At 29.7% G+C, this 16,560-nt stretch overlaps 1 protein-coding gene across 1 annotated transcript; it reads left to right on the top strand.

Annotated features, from left to right (window-relative positions):
* Positions 1–650: 650 nt before the first annotated feature.
* LOC105367685 (uncharacterized) lies at positions 651–5,685 on the top strand. Its single transcript, XM_011506457.1, has 10 exons — positions 651–747; positions 815–1,040; positions 1,142–2,594; positions 2,750–2,863; positions 3,076–3,471; positions 3,574–3,920; positions 4,044–4,559; positions 4,637–4,749; positions 4,827–5,034; positions 5,118–5,685. The coding sequence occupies exons 1-10, from the start codon at positions 657–659 to the stop codon at positions 5,671–5,673; spliced, it is 4,020 nt and encodes a 1,339-aa protein (XP_011504759.1). The 5' UTR covers positions 651–656; the 3' UTR covers positions 5,674–5,685.
* The last annotated feature ends 10,875 nt before the right edge of the window (positions 5,686–16,560 follow it).

Genomic DNA, 16,560 nt, shown 5'->3' with positions numbered 1-16,560 from the left:
TACTTTTACTTAGGAAATTCAGATATTTTTCTTAAAACCAATATAGAGTCTGCAATTATTTAATTATAAATTGACTCTAATTGTAATAGCCAAAATAAAATTTAATTATTAAAATACATGGAAATTAATATATAAGCAGAAAACATACAATCTAAATAATATTCAATAATTGATTTTGTGATATAGTATTAGAATTATAGTTGATATAGTAATTTAGAATTTCCACTTTAAATGCCTTCTGTTGTAGACAAACATGGAGACTCGAAACGAGTGATAATAATCTCTGCAAAAAAAAACTTTAATCTATTTTTACGTTATTAACTTTCAGTCTATAATCCTATGCTGATTTTCAATTTTTATGATAAAATACTTTATCGCCCATACACTATAAATTTATTTATAATAATTCGTCATTGTCTTAATTATTATTATTATGTTTTGTAATAAATAATTGTTAGATATTATAAAAACAAATTTTTATCAATATTTATGTGTATCAATATAATTTATACGTATCAAATAGATATATAGTCAAGTATACATGAATCGAATTATTTAACAAAAAAAAAAAAAAAAAAACTAGAAAAAATTTATATATAATATGTTTTCTCTATAATAAAATGTTTATTCCCATTCTATTTTAGATAGCCGTCAAGATGTGGCGATCACGATTATTATTAAGCCTCTTAATTTTTGCATTCATTATCAAGAAAGTAAATCCAAATCAATGTCTGACAATGCTAGAAGGTTCGCATTATTATTTTATTATAATGTTTTATTATTAAAAAGTTTCATAAAATTTCTTTTGAAATAGAAGTAAACCCAAAAAGACTTGTGCGTCTCGAAGGTCAATCGTTAAATATTCAGTTTGAAATATCAAGAAGAGTATCTCAAAGATTAGTTACTAGAGTTATGAGCATATTTCTTCAAGAGATTTTGGGTTACTCAGATATTAATATTGTTGAAAAAGAAGATGAATTTAATGTCACAGCGACATTTGTTAGACTATCAGAAAATTTGACCAATTCCCGTAAATCTATGTGAGTAAATTTTACGAATGATAATCAGGATAATATATTAAATAAATATAATTTTTACTTTTATCTAATGAATTATTTGTAAAATTAATTTATTTTGATAGGATACCTGAGTCTATGGTTAATATGGAAGTATGGATTCCACCTCAATTGGATATTACGTCGTTGTTAAATAAACACGACGTTTTACAAGTTGGATCAATTACTTCCCCAGGACATTTTGGTTGGTTCATACCGAATAGATTATCAAGACTGAACGATAGTTGGCTAACATTTACGAAACAGGACACAGCCGCTCGTTTCGACGTTGACGAAATTAATTTAAAAAAAATTATGAATGCCACAATGAATACCGACAATAAATATTACTGTCAAGAATCGTTCTGTCACGAGGGGATGTACGTTCCCGCTCAGTGTCAGTCCCACAAACACAAATCGCAGCCTTGTGCAATGCTATTGGCCGATTATTCTGGTGCGACGAAATTTATAAAAGATCATATTGATCATTGGAAACTGTATGTAAGAGTAGCTTGGGTCGGTCCTAATTTGAAACAAGTGATAAAATCATTGACGAAGGAGTATTTGCAGCTTACACAAAATACCTCACCGATAGATAAATCCGTAGTAATTTTACATTGGACGCCAAGTAACGTAATACCAAACGAAATGGAATTCGTAAACGTAGAATTTCCAGGATGTGGCTCTCGAGGTTTTAATGAAGGATGCCAATACGAAACTAAGAAATTAGAAAAACTCGTATGGAATGGATTGCAGCTCATTGCAAAATTAGCTTTCGAAGCAATTAATAGAGTACAATACAGCGACTACATGTATGAAAATTTAATAAACAAATACAACGAAAAGTTAATAAATAAATATAATAGTTATTCGAAATTATCTACAATAGAGCAAGAGGTTGCGTGCGATTGGTTAAAAGAAAATTTAAATTATACTCTTACCAACTGGATGCCAAACGATGAAGATAAAAATACTTTAATAATTGGAGGAATTTTTCCAATGACTGGCACATTTTATACCGCAAAGTCTATCGTCCTTGCAGCACAAATGGCCAAAAAAGCCATTAACCGTAACAATACCATTTTAAGAGACTATAACTTAAAAATTTTAATAAACGATGGCCAATGCAAATCAGACATTGTAATAAAATCCTTTATCGACTACATCTTGCATAATTTTTATAGAAAATTAATTGGCGTGCTTGGTCCAGCTTGTTCGGAGACAATAGAACCTCTCGCCGGAGTATCTAAACATTTTTATACCGTAATTATGAGTTACGGTGCAGAAGGTTCGAGTCTCAGTGATAAAAGCCGCTATCCATATTTTTTTAGAACAATAGGAGAAAATCGACAGTACAAATATGTATATATACAACTATTGCAAAAGCTCAATTGGCACAGAGTTGCAGCATTTTCTGAAGACGGTTTGAAGTACACAGAGTACATTTCGTACATGCAAGAGATGCTTAGAGAAAACGGAATAACCTTTGTTGCAAATATTAAGTTTCCAAGAGAATGGCAGCCCGAAGTACTAACAAAGGTACTTTGCATTTAAATAATGATTGAATATAATCATTTGTTCTATGAAAAACAAAAACAAAACAAAAAATTAAAAAAATAAATATATATATATATATATATATATATATATATATATATATCATATAATTACATATATATCTGCTTTTTTAATAGTATTTGGAAGATCTGAAACAAAAACGAGCAAGAATCATCATATCGGATGTTTACGACCAGGTAGCTCGACTGGTTATGTGCGAGGCTTACAGATTGGAAATGACAGCGGCTCAGGTAATTTAAAGATATAAACATATTTATTATTTGTAATATTTAGTACATTTATATATCCTTGTAATTTAAAGATATAAACATATTTATTATTTGTAATATTTAGTATTTTTATCTAAATATATCTCATACATTTATATATCCTTGTTTTTTTTTTCTTCCATTTCTCTAATAAATTATTAAATTAAATGCAAATTTTAAACAAATTAATTCAGGGATACGTGTGGTTTCTTCCACTTTGGCTTCGAACAGACTGGTTCGACACTAATCATTACAACAAAATGGGAGAAAGTACACCTTGTACTACTGCAGAAATGAAAAAGGCTATAAATGGTTATTTGGGAATATCTCATGCGAATTTCGCGCCAGACGACAGTATAATGCAGGAAGGTATAACAGTTCGTCAGTGGCGCGATAAATATGAAAATTATTGTCTATCGCAGAAAGAAATTACATCACCTTATGCAGGATATACTTATGACGCAATGTGGACTTATGGTTTTGCAATAGATCGATTATTAAAAGAAAATCAGAGTTATATTTTCGACTTGCATTCCGAGCATACAGTTAATCGATTCACAGATATAATATCCAAGACTGACTTTAATGGGGTAAACAAATATGATATATATTGGAATTATTATTATTAAAAATGGAAAATTATAATTATTACGTAATGTTAATTAAAAATGTACTATTCATGTGATGTGTAGGTATCGGGTAGAATAAAATTTGTCGGAGGACCATCCCGATTTCCAGTCATTAATATTTATCAACACGTTGACGGGGTGACGCGTTTAGTTGGAAATTTTCATCCAAATATATCGGAAGAAACAAGTCAAGTATGTGGTGGAACGTTGGACTTAAATATATCAGCGATTTTATGGTTATCCGGAAAAAAACCAGATGACGGTTCGGAACCGCCAAAGAAATGTGTATTTTTTGGATTTGCCGAATTATTAAATGTTTCGTGCGAAGGTGCCATTGTCATTGTTAATATAATTGGATTTGGTTTATTAGGAATATTTCTCGTGATAGTCGTCATTATTATTAAAAGAAAGTTCGTATTATTTTCATTGATTAAAGATTAAAGCACGAAATTAATATCCTAAAATCAATTATTAAACATTATTGTTATTATTATTATTATTATTATTGTTGTTGTTGTTGTTATACATTACAGGTATGATCAGAAGGTACGCTTACATGAGAAATACATGAAGTCTTTGGGTCTCGACCTTTTGCAGCCCGACACGTCAGGCCTCGACAAGTGGGAAATACCGAGAGAACGAGTAGTTATAAATCGTAAATTAGGCGAAGGCGCATTCGGAACTGTTTACGGAGGCGAAGCATTTTTCCCTGAAAAGGGATGGCTCGCCGTGGCTGTAAAGACTTTGAAAGTGGGAAGTAGTACCGAAGAGAAGCTTAATTTCCTTAGCGAGGTTGAGGTTATGAAACGTTTCGAGCATAAAAATATTATTAAGTTATTGGCAGTGTGCATTAAATGTGAACCTGTACTTACTGTTATGGAATTTATGCTTTATGGAGATTTGAAGACTTATTTACTTGCCAGGAGGCATTTAGTAAATGATCAACATTACGAAGACTCCGATGAGATATCCAATAAAAAATTAACGGCCATGGCGCTTGACGTTGCGAGAGCATTAAGCTATCTCGCTCAGCTGAAATACGTGCACAGGTAAATCTACACGTTCACGTATTTCATACACATATATTAATTATGGGCACGATTATTAAATTAAATTTTTATCGCAGAGACGTTGCATCACGAAATTGCCTTGTAAATGCACAGCGAATTGTCAAACTCGGCGACTTCGGTATGACGAGGCCAATGTATGAAAACGATTATTACAAATTTAATAGAAAAGGTACGTAGTACTAGGTCATCGGAAATTTTATTAACCGTCCAACATTTTACTGACAATTCTCGTTTATTATGCTCTAGGTATGCTCCCGGTTCGATGGATGGCTCCCGAATCCTTAGGTTTAGGAATTTTTACACCAGCTTCGGATGTCTGGTCGTACGGCGTATTACTGTACGAAATAATAACGTTTGGTAGCTTTCCATTTCAGGGTATGAGCAATAATCAAGTACTCACGCACGTAAAATCCGGAAATTCGCTTACCGTACCAAAAGGTGTTAAGCCACAACTGTAAGTAATTTTTTAAAAGATCGAAGACAATCATCCCTTAAAAACATTTCGTATGAAACACGAATGAATGAATCTGTCCATAGGGAGGGATTGATTCGTTCGTGCTGGTCGGTGGATCACACAAAAAGACCAACGGCACCGGAAATCGTTGATTTCTTAGCGACAAATCAGCGCGTCATAGCACCATGTCTTGACGTGCCATTGGCAAGCGTGCAATTGGAACACACTGGTCAAATAGAGATGCAACTGAATGCAACATCCGATAGGAAGTTCTCGTTCCCTTGGCCGGGGCAGACCGTTAAAGCGGACAACAAATCCTCGCCTGCAATCGACACGCCATTGCTTGACATTAATAATCCGTCATTGTCGGGGGATCGAAATTTTGATTCTATCTTAGGATGCAGTAGAACGTCCGAGATCGAGAGCAGAAAGCCGCTATTGGGTGATTCTGTCCCGGATTCTGCTCCCGGTTGTTCAAAGAGCGATGCCGCACGTTACGTCAATTTACAACCGGGTCCCCCAGGTCCTACAATCGGTGCCTATCTAGACATACCAAATGGAGACACGTGCAGCATACCACTTAATGAGCGAATTTTGCCACTTCCCGGAACAAACTTCAATAACATCTCCTTCTTATAACACTATGTTCAGTGACGTGACATTTTTTTTTTTTTTTTTTTTATTTAAGATACTTTCGAAAGGATAATAAAAATTTTGTTAGTATAGAGTATTGCCAATATTCTGAGCAAATGTAAAAAGATAAAGCTTTTTGTTTTACAGTATGGAAAAAATGTTCTATGTGTATCTGTGATAGTTGAGTTCTAAATCAAGACTCAATGTTAGATATAAATTTTGAATCAATATAATCGATATTAATCGAGGAAGTTGCAGCTTAATAGTTAGTTAGTTGGTGTGTTATTTACAGGAGAATATCACATTATTCGTATAAAGTTGTTTTATTTACTGCTTTATTTTTGAGACTGAGGATCGGGGAACACAATCGAATAGTCATAAAATGATATCAATTAATAAAAGAATTATACGTTACGTTCTAATAGATCAAATGATTTACGTAATATGGGACAGTAGAACTGATTCTTTGTAGGTTCATCGATAATTATAGTCAAATTAAGTATGCATGACAGATGCTGTAGATATTACAAATATTTAAGTTTTTAATTTAATATGTCTTATCTCTTATGCTAGAGAACCCATTTCATACAAAAGTAGATCATAATACTGATAAGTACATACATGTCTATATTTCATCACATATTTTCATGAATAATTTATATTACTTTAATGATAAGGTAAATATTTCGTTATTTACATTATTTTATTTACTTGAGAAAGTAAACAAGAAATCATACATCTTTAGTTCCGATAAGGTAAATTGATATACATTTATGAAAGTAGCCATAAAAGCGAAAGGAAAAAATTATAGAAAACTATAGAAAATTCACAGAATGTTGAAATAAAAAAAAAAAACAAAACAAAAAAAATACAATTAAATCCCAAAATAATTGATCGTGTTCCAACGTTGTACAATTAATAAAGTTGTAAATAATGTATTATTATTTAACTCTATATTATTATTATTTACAAATGAGCTGCAATCCATAATCTATATACGGCTATGATTATAAATAGAAATATAATTAAATAGATAAAAAATTTCAACTTTTGCATATAATATATACTTCATTACCTCAATTCATCCTCTGTATTATGATTTTTATGGATTTATCGTTACACAAAACTGCAATAATGTTCCTACAACCTCTGTTGAGCTTTATATGATTTTTTAATTATCATACATCATTTACAAAAATATGTTCTAATAATTTGGCAGATTTCATTCATTATAAACCGAAGACTTACTATATTATATATATATATATATATATCCTAATGTGCAATTGTTCCGTTACAATTTATCTAAAATATGTATAAATAAATATCCGAGATGTAAGAAGATTTTATTTTATAATAATTACTATGAATCCAATAAACATTAATAGACATAATTTAGTTGATAATATAAAATATATTACTGAAATATGTATTCGATATTTATTGAAACTTTTATATAAATATTCTACAAATTATAAATTTCATAGTGTTATTATTTATCATTTCAATATATTACAATACCATTTAAATGACAAATTAATATGAAATATGATTTTCAACACGTGAAGATTTATTAATACAATACACATTGAAGGTAAGAATTGTCTTGGTTAAATCATAATTGACCTAGTAAACTTTTTACTAACAAGCTATGAGAGCAATATTAAATATTATTTAATTTGGAAACTTCCAGTCGAGAAACGTTATTTATTCTAATATTATTAATATAAATATACGTATACTAGTTATAAACCTATATATGTATAAATAAATTCAACTTGTGTTTAAAAAAGACAATCGAAAAATACAACAGATAATTGCCAGTTTCGGTGGCTCTGAGACATTTTTATCTTTAAATGTTTTACTTCCCTAGATACCACGTAATTTTACTTGGCACAATCACATTGTTAAACAAAATTGATATATCGGGTTAATGTATACTTAATGTATACAAAATTGCCAATATAGTTGATTATAGTCATCTCTACTAATTTGCTGTTAGTAACAATATAAATAAACAGTAAAGTAATAATACAAAAAAGTCAAAAATACTGAAAATTTTACACAAAAATAAAAATAATAATAACTAATTTTTACTTAAAACATTAAATACAAATAGTATGAATAGAACGGAATAATGAATTTGGAAGTTCATTATCTATTAAAAATTTTGTGTTGATAATAAATGTAATTTTCAAGTGAATGGGAGAGTCGATGTAAGGATTGTAGGAGAACTAATCATAATTATTCAACTAATCATAATCACATTATTATGTGTCAAAATCATAATATTATATACTTATCAAAATGTTTTATAAATAATAGTTCATATAGAACGTAAACTGGAAAAGATTTGTTCTATTAAAATAAACATGAATGATGTGATTCTTGTTTGAATTAGAAATAGTAACGGAACATAGTGTGAACTATGGTAGTATTGTAGACATTCAACAGCTGATATAGCCCAGTGAATTTTTTTTTATTTTAATAATAGTTTATTCAGCAGCTTGAAAAATTATAGAGCTGATGAATACGATTATTGGATTAAACTTTTAAAATTATAGTGTAGAATCCGACCACTTCCTCTTTCACGTTCGTTGCAATAATGCGACGCTCGTTCTCCAGATCCTGATAAAAATGACATTTGCATAATTCTGACGTGGATGACCAAGGTTAAGAAATTTTTAATTCATATTATTCACTTCCATAGATGACAAAATTCTGTCGTTGCAACATTATATACATTTTCTATGGCTATATTGATTCAAATTGATTAATGCCGCTACCGACTTTTATTCTTCACTAGAATTAAAATTCTGAAAACGAACAGTTTCTTTCCTAATCAATTGAATCTTTCATTTACTTATTGTACCAGATTTTTTTAAATATCTGTAAAAGATATTAATATATCATCAACGTCAATGTCGTAATGTATTATTTAACCACGGAATTTATTGCTGTGACACAAAATTGAAGTGATGTTTGCAATTTTCGACAATGCATTTAGAAAAAATAATGATGGAACAAAATTTTATGATTATTAATAAATCGTCTTATTGTGTGTTTACAATTTTATCGATTGTTTATATTATTGTTTAATATTTATGTACTTTATAAATACTTAAATATTTATTTGGTACAAATAGTGAACAAAATACATTTTATGTAAATAAATAAGATTTGTATATTTCTATCCTAGGATTGATTGTAAAAACATTGATTCTTATCTCAAAGTTGCTTCAAAAAGTAACGGATCGTATTGTGATATTATGATATTCATTTTAAATATGATTGAAGTTAAGAATTTTTTTTCTTTATTAAGCTTAATTTATCAATATTTTTATTGTTATAAATATTGTAAATAAAAATACAAATATATGATAAATCTCTTTCTCTCTCTCTCTCTCTCTCTCTCTCTCTATATATATATATATATATATATCGATTTACTAAACCAGTTTTAATAACATGTCTAAAGGGTATAATAAATTAAAGGGTCTATATCTCTGATATAACTATTTCTAATTTATATAGTTATTTCTACGAATTGCAAATAATTATAAGTAATTTATTAATAATATTCATACTGTATATGTGACAATATATTAGTTTTATGTATTTTTAAAATTACTTCTCTTTTTTTCTACAATAGTACTAGTTAAATTGGATATAATTAAATGTATATATCTTGGTATTAAATTCATAAAATTTTATATGCAATTATTTTCCAGCTTCTCAATCGACTTTATTTTTGAGTATTATATATATATATATATATATATATATATATATATATATATATATATAAGCGCAATATGAAATCTCCAGTTTATTTTATAGCAAATAAACATTCAGGTAAGTAATAAATAATTCCATTGAGATATAATTATGAGAAATAATTTATAATATATTTTTAGCCGTAAAGAAATTTAATAAACCAAAAACATTTAAATTACATGGAAACAGTATTGAATAATTAATATATTATGCTGTACTATATATTTTTATTAAATTAGTTTGTAAAATGTAATAATTTTAATACTAATAATTTTAATAGATTAATATATTTTTTAAGAAACAATATATTTTTTTATTAAATACTATGAAGGTTGATATATAAGGCAGTTGATTAATTTGTCAGATTTAAATAAAAAATTATAAGTTCAAAAAGTAATAGATTTGTTAAACACGATATTATGGCAATAAATAATTATTTAAAAAAATATATAATGTAATACTTTTCAAATAATATTACTCAGTTGAAATATATAATGAAAGTCATCTAGTATGATTGATAAAAAAATGCATTATTTAATATATGACACAAATTACTTGTAAATAATCCAGTCAGACATGTGCTTCACTAAATAAATATTTTATAAGGAATATCGAACATTAGACATTATGATTAAACTTACGTTTAAAAATTTTATGTTGTAAGTAAATTTTATGCTGATGATTTGAATATCAATATTTATAGAAAAATTTAATATATTCTATCTTTTTAATACAATCAGCCATTTAAATTTGACGTTCAAATAATTTATCTTGTCAATTCTATATAATTTCTTTATATCATTTATTAATATTAATAATTTTCAACAACAATTATTTCTTAATTTCAAAAAATTCAAATTACATGTTTATTGCCATTTTGTTATTTGAGATTTTGAGTCGTAAAAAATACATATGTTAGGGAGTTCAGTAAAATTCTAAAATAAAACGCTAATGACTTGAAAATAGCAGTTGAGACGTCAATAAAGTACTTGCAGTCTATAAAACGTTAGAAATTTAAAAAATGTGGTACTATTTATGCTTCTCTTTTAATATTTTAGGATTTATTCAATTTTCTATACTTAAAAGTGATATATTGAATAGTACCAATTTCAAGTGTAATATCAACAACAAAAAAATTCAGTATATAGTACAAGTGTTTCAAGTTGCCCGATGGTTAGAAAAGAAAGTTTGTTGATATATATATATAATATAATTTACGTTATTTTGGAATGTATTCATTTTTATTATTTATTATTTATTATTTATTTACATTAAACGAAACATTCAAGTTCAGTATCATCTTCAAAACTCAAGAAATGTAAAGTTTTCATGACAGCTACTTTCAGTTAAATGTCATAAATGACACTTAAATGGCTTTGTAGATGTTTCTTATTTATTTGTTCTCATATTTTCATGAAATATATACGAGCTTTATAGTGCTTACTTTACGAAAATAATATAATTTTAATTTGCTTACATTATGTAATTAAAAATGTATTAATAAATTTCACACCACATAAATTATAAAATATTGTCACAGCGTAAATCTTATTACATTCGTATATAATGTGATGAAAATCCATGGATACAATATATGTATATTTAATTTTTATAGATTTTAATAGATAAATATTCGTATGACCAATGCATCGATTTAATAAGTAAACTCGTAGAATATAATGTGATTGCTCTACAGAAGCATCAATGACTACCGCCATCAAAATTGAATTTATTATATTGAATTTTATATTTTATATACAATCTGATATTGTTGCATTATATTGTGCAGTGTTCGATTGGATATATGTGCGGACTCGAGCCTGTATATGAAAGTATGGCAGATATGCATGAAATTGTGTTTTGTGTCGAAGATATTGTAGTCTGTTTAATTTCAAGTAAGAAGCGATGAAGTTCACGATGTATTGGAAAAGCTTCCCAAAGCACGGAAACATAACAAGGAGTACTAGTGTCATTTTAATTAATTAATATAAAAGATGACAAACAGCGCCTATTTCCAACACATTCGAAACACCTAAGTATAAATAAAAGTTACTTATATAATTGAGGACAAACGTGTTTTTAATCTGCTTCTTATTTATTTTCAACGAGCGGCGATAGACTGGCTATTTGCGCGGACGATGATGAATGGAGATGCAATGAGAACATAGACAGAGTTTAAGAAACTAGATGAGAGAGATCCAGATTGCCATTGCTTGATAAAGAGAGAGAATTTCGTCTTATCATATTGATTATTGATAATAGTAGAAATGCTTACAGTCGATATGGTAGTTTCCTCATTGTTTAGTGGTTACGGGCTAGAAGACTCCATTATTATACTGATAGAGGGCGCTTCAGGTATATTTCTAAACGTTTGACTAAAGAAATTAATATTTTCAATCATTATTACATATTTCAATCGTTCTTATTATTATCAATATTTTTCAAATTTTCAATAAAATAAACTTTTCAAATTATTTAGATATTAACAATGAAGAAACTATTAGGAAGCGATATTATAACCGTTAAAATTTACCTTATTCTCTATTGGAGAAATTTTTAATTGCAAAAGTCATTTATTATCATTGTCAACATATATCTCTAAAACATCGGTTATAACTTTTCAAATGTATTTCATACATTATTAGTACGATATTTAGTAATATTATCGTATGAGATTATTTCACTGTGGAATTAGTCGAAATAGTTTTACTGCAAATACATAGATTATAAGACCTATTTCTAACAGTAGAAGTAATAATAAAGAAAATATTACTTCATAGATTTCTTTTGTTTATTATTTAAAAATTTTTATTTTTATTTTTATTATTGGAATAACTCTAATGATAATAATAGCGGTAACAATAATAACAACAACAACATAAACAAGAAAAATAATAGTTGACTATTACTTGTACATCAATATCATTCTTAATAATTATTAATGGAAAATTATTTGTCATTACAATAATCTTTACGAAAGATTCACAGAAATATCCTCTACAAACGTAATACCTATACTTTGAATAAAGAGAATGATATCCATAGCGTGTCATGAAAGAAAGTGTGAACGCGCGCGCTTTTGCGTGTAAATAACCGTCAATGATCAAATAATAAAAAAGAAAAAATAATATTTGTACATTGATGAATTTGAGGCTCGCGAGATAGTTAGTTGTATATTACCAACTTCCTGATTTTTTAAAACATTCAAATTTGGGGAAAACGTAAGGGCCAAGTAGAGAGAGAGAGAGAGAGAGAGAGAGAGAGAGAGAGAGAGATGTAACAGGAGCAGCAGTAACAGTCGTCTTTTGGTATTGTTCAACAATGTAGGAGGATCTCTCTGAGAGAGCAGTAAGGATGTTTAATAGACAAAGAGCAACTGCGTTTAAAGAGCCTCAGCTCGCAATTGAATTAGATGCTCATCTGACTTTATAAAGATGTCCGCATGCATGAGAAAGTCCGTATCGAGCCGTAGGAAAGTAGCGGGCAGTCGCCTCGTTTGAGGATAATAACGCGAGCGTCGCGGCAATCGCGATAAGCAAGTCGAGGGACGATTTCGCTCGCGTGTTTACCTATGCGGTTGGAGATAACATTTTACGTCCGAGAACTCGGCGCTATCCTGGGGGGCCCTTTCTCTCTCGCCCTCTTGCTCTATCTTGTCTACTCGTTCTTAATGCTTTTGCGGAAATGGCTTTCGTCGTTGGTGCGTTAGATGAATTTAAAATTTACTAGGTACTCGGCCATAATATAATGTGATGCTACACATTTTTGTGTCGACTTTATTCCGTTTACATTGATCTACAAACGATACATTACAATTGTCAGTTAGTATTAACTCGCTGTCGAAAATTATTACTTGGTTTTTTTAAATTTTTGTTCAGCTCGGTAGTTTAAAAAAGATGGCACGTGTAATTTTTTTGCTCAGCATCAATTTTTTTCAATTTTAAAAATCCTAAGCGCAAATGCAAGTGTAAATTTTGTAATGTAAAGTGCAATTAATATGTCGTAAGATCAAGAAGTTATTCATTGCAATGTAATTAGTTCTCGAGGAGCGTTTTTTTCTCTGCTATAATAATTCGATATTTTTTCTTTTTTTTTTGTTTGTTTGTTTGTTTGTTTTTTTTTTTTTTTTTTTTTTTTTTTTTTTTTTTTTGCACACCATGCTACACCCTCGTGTTTTCGTCATTGGAAATCAGTTTGCACAAACGCCCAACTGTATTGTATCTCGATAAGGCAAGGCAATTGGAATTATCGAGTATAATATCGATCGTGCCACTGTGGTGATTGTGCAATCGCAATTAAAGTAATCCCTCGGCTGCAATTGCGGTATAATTAATGAATTGAGCCGTGTATCGACGCTCCGAGTGTCGACTATCGTAGCTCACGATCACACTGCAGTTCGTGAGTTAGCACGCGCCCGCGTACTTCACTGATATTTATTGACTTTAATAATCCAAAGTAATTAGTTCTGTCTAGCTACTCGAGTCGACTTTAGATAGAAAGACTGTTAAATTTAGTGGAAGCGTTACTTTGGTTTTAGTTTTGTTCGTGCTCTTTTGACATCCTAGACATACGTGTGTATGTGGTGTCTTGGGACAATGGCGGTTCATTAGATTAAAGAAAATTATAAGCGTGTAAAAAGGCATATCGTTTTTATAAATTTGCTTTTACATGCACTAGTTAAAAAATTGCGCAATCATTATTCCTGATGATAATGCATCGTTTTAGTGAGGTAAAATAAAGAACCTTATGTTGAAAAATAATTAATATGAATGAGTTGTTAAGTCACATTAAAATTTCTGTGAATTTTGTGAAGGTAAGTTAGCGGACGTAATAATAAACGTGCCATCCTATTTTATTAGTATTTCACAGAATCAATATCACTATACAATAATTAAATAATAATTATACTTTTATTGCAAATTCTAATAGGGCATTGTCAATGCATTTTGAATCAAGTATATTTTTCATCGTAAGATCTTGTCAAAGATCATTTGCATCTAATGCTTTATAGATTCATATTTTTCGTATAATATCATTCGAAGCTAATATATTCTAATAATGTTAAATACAAAAGTTTATAATCGAAGTAGTAAATTGAGATTATAAAAGGCTTTATAATGGCCATATAATATATGCATATTGGTAAAATAATATTTTAACAAAATTCTTTAAAGTAAATAAGCCAGAAACGTAGGAGATATTATTCATTAGTAATTCGTGAAAAATGGAATTTGAAGAATTGTTAACGAGCAAGTTGATTGTTAAAATAAGTGCAATTTGTTTACGAGGGTAATAAAGTAATAAAGACACTCTTCTCTATTAAAAATAAAATTATGGACTGTTGAATAGAGGGGGTTGGTAGGTGGGACAAAGACGCATCAATTCCCTAAGCCTCTTAATCATTTAACGACATAATTCGCAACTTCATAAGTCGACAATCACGTAAGTATAGAGTCGAAGACGTATCGTATCGAGACGATATAACAGTATCTTTTGGCGTCGAATGAGCATTTAGCATAATGCACCGGCGAAATCGCGCAGGTTAACATTAAACACGGATAGCTGCGTAATAGAATGCGCACGATTCAGAAATTATCAGAAATACAGGCGCACGTAGCGTGGAGGGAGTATCATCCCTGCGTGGGTCGTTTTCTTTCAATGGTTATTATAATTATGTAAGTGCGCGCATAGTTTACAGTATCGTTAGCGCGAATAACCGTAGGCGCAACTTTAACGAAAATCTGGCCCTTCGTGCATTAACCACCAAAGGTCATAAACATCGCTGATTTCGAGTCAACGATCGTTTGGTGACAGAGAGATTGCAGAACGGAGTGCATAAATAGTACGTTAAAAAAATATATTAAATTTATACGTCAGCTTGGTGAATATGTTGACGCTGATTTGGAGTTGGGGTAATTTATAGGTAGAGGCAAAATAATCATTATGCCATTATAAAATTTTCAACAATAATTTTCAACGGGCTAATAAACTTCCAAATGATAAGGTTTTACGGACGATATGCATTAATTTGCATACAAGTTGCATTATTAAACGAGTTACGCCTTTAATGCAAATCATCACAAAAAAATTATGAAAATTTATCTCTAACTTTTGATATTGTATTCTAATATACACTCGTTCAACTCATTTTCATATAAATCATGGCGCACATATTATGAAAATGCAATTTACAATATTTTTACACCACGTTCTAATATATATTAAACCAATGCGTAGAGATTTATATTTTCATAAATTGTAATTTTATAGGATTTCGAGAACTTGTAAAGAAAATTCGCATTATAAATAGGAATACATTGCATCAGAATAGCGAAGACGCGTAAAGTTTAACGGTAACGATCGGTTCTTTCACTCGGTCCTTTCTCAAATCGCTATCAAGTTTACCAAACATTATTTACATTATTTCTTATTTACCAAGCCCCGAATCGTCACTTCAATCTTTAAAAGCTGTGCGCTAATAAATACTTTTCCTTTAGTCGTTAGTATATATGACTGCAATCGAGAGTCGCGTGGGCCACAAAATAAGAAGAAATGAAAAAATAAATAAATAAATAAAAAAATGTGTAGAAGAAAGAGAACGCGAGACCCCGTAATGAGTCTCGCTTATGCATACGAGGACGGTGACACCTTCTTGCTGTCCGGAGTATGAATCATCGTCAAGCGATAAGCGTTTATTTTTTTTCCGCTCTCTCTCTCTCTCTCTCTCTCTCTCTCTCTCTCTCTCTCTCTCTCAGTCTGTATCTCATATATATTCCTGTTGCATCTCTTCGTTTGTGCACAATGCACACGTGCAACGGCGCCTCGCGAGGAGAGATGCAAACAGTTATTATACAAGGTTAAATTACATAGGAGTCGTGTGATATATATATATATATATATATATATATATATGTGTATGTATGTATGCATGCATGTATTTATGTATGTATGTACGTATGTATGTATGTATGTATGTATGTATGTACGTATGTATGTATATGGAATGTATATTTTGAAGCGGACGTTCCTCTGCGTCCTGGGTATTTTTTGTTCGTTTCGAGGCCGGAGGACGGGCGCGAGCCAAAACGGACTTTATTCGTTGAAAAAGACGTAAGA

Source organism: Ceratosolen solmsi, unplaced genomic scaffold, assembly GCF_000503995.2.
Source record: "Ceratosolen solmsi marchali unplaced genomic scaffold, CerSol_1.0 scaffold10, whole genome shotgun sequence".
Lineage (NCBI taxonomy): Eukaryota > Metazoa > Arthropoda > Insecta > Hymenoptera > Agaonidae > Ceratosolen > Ceratosolen solmsi.
This window is presented reverse-complemented; position numbering and strand designations above follow the sequence as displayed.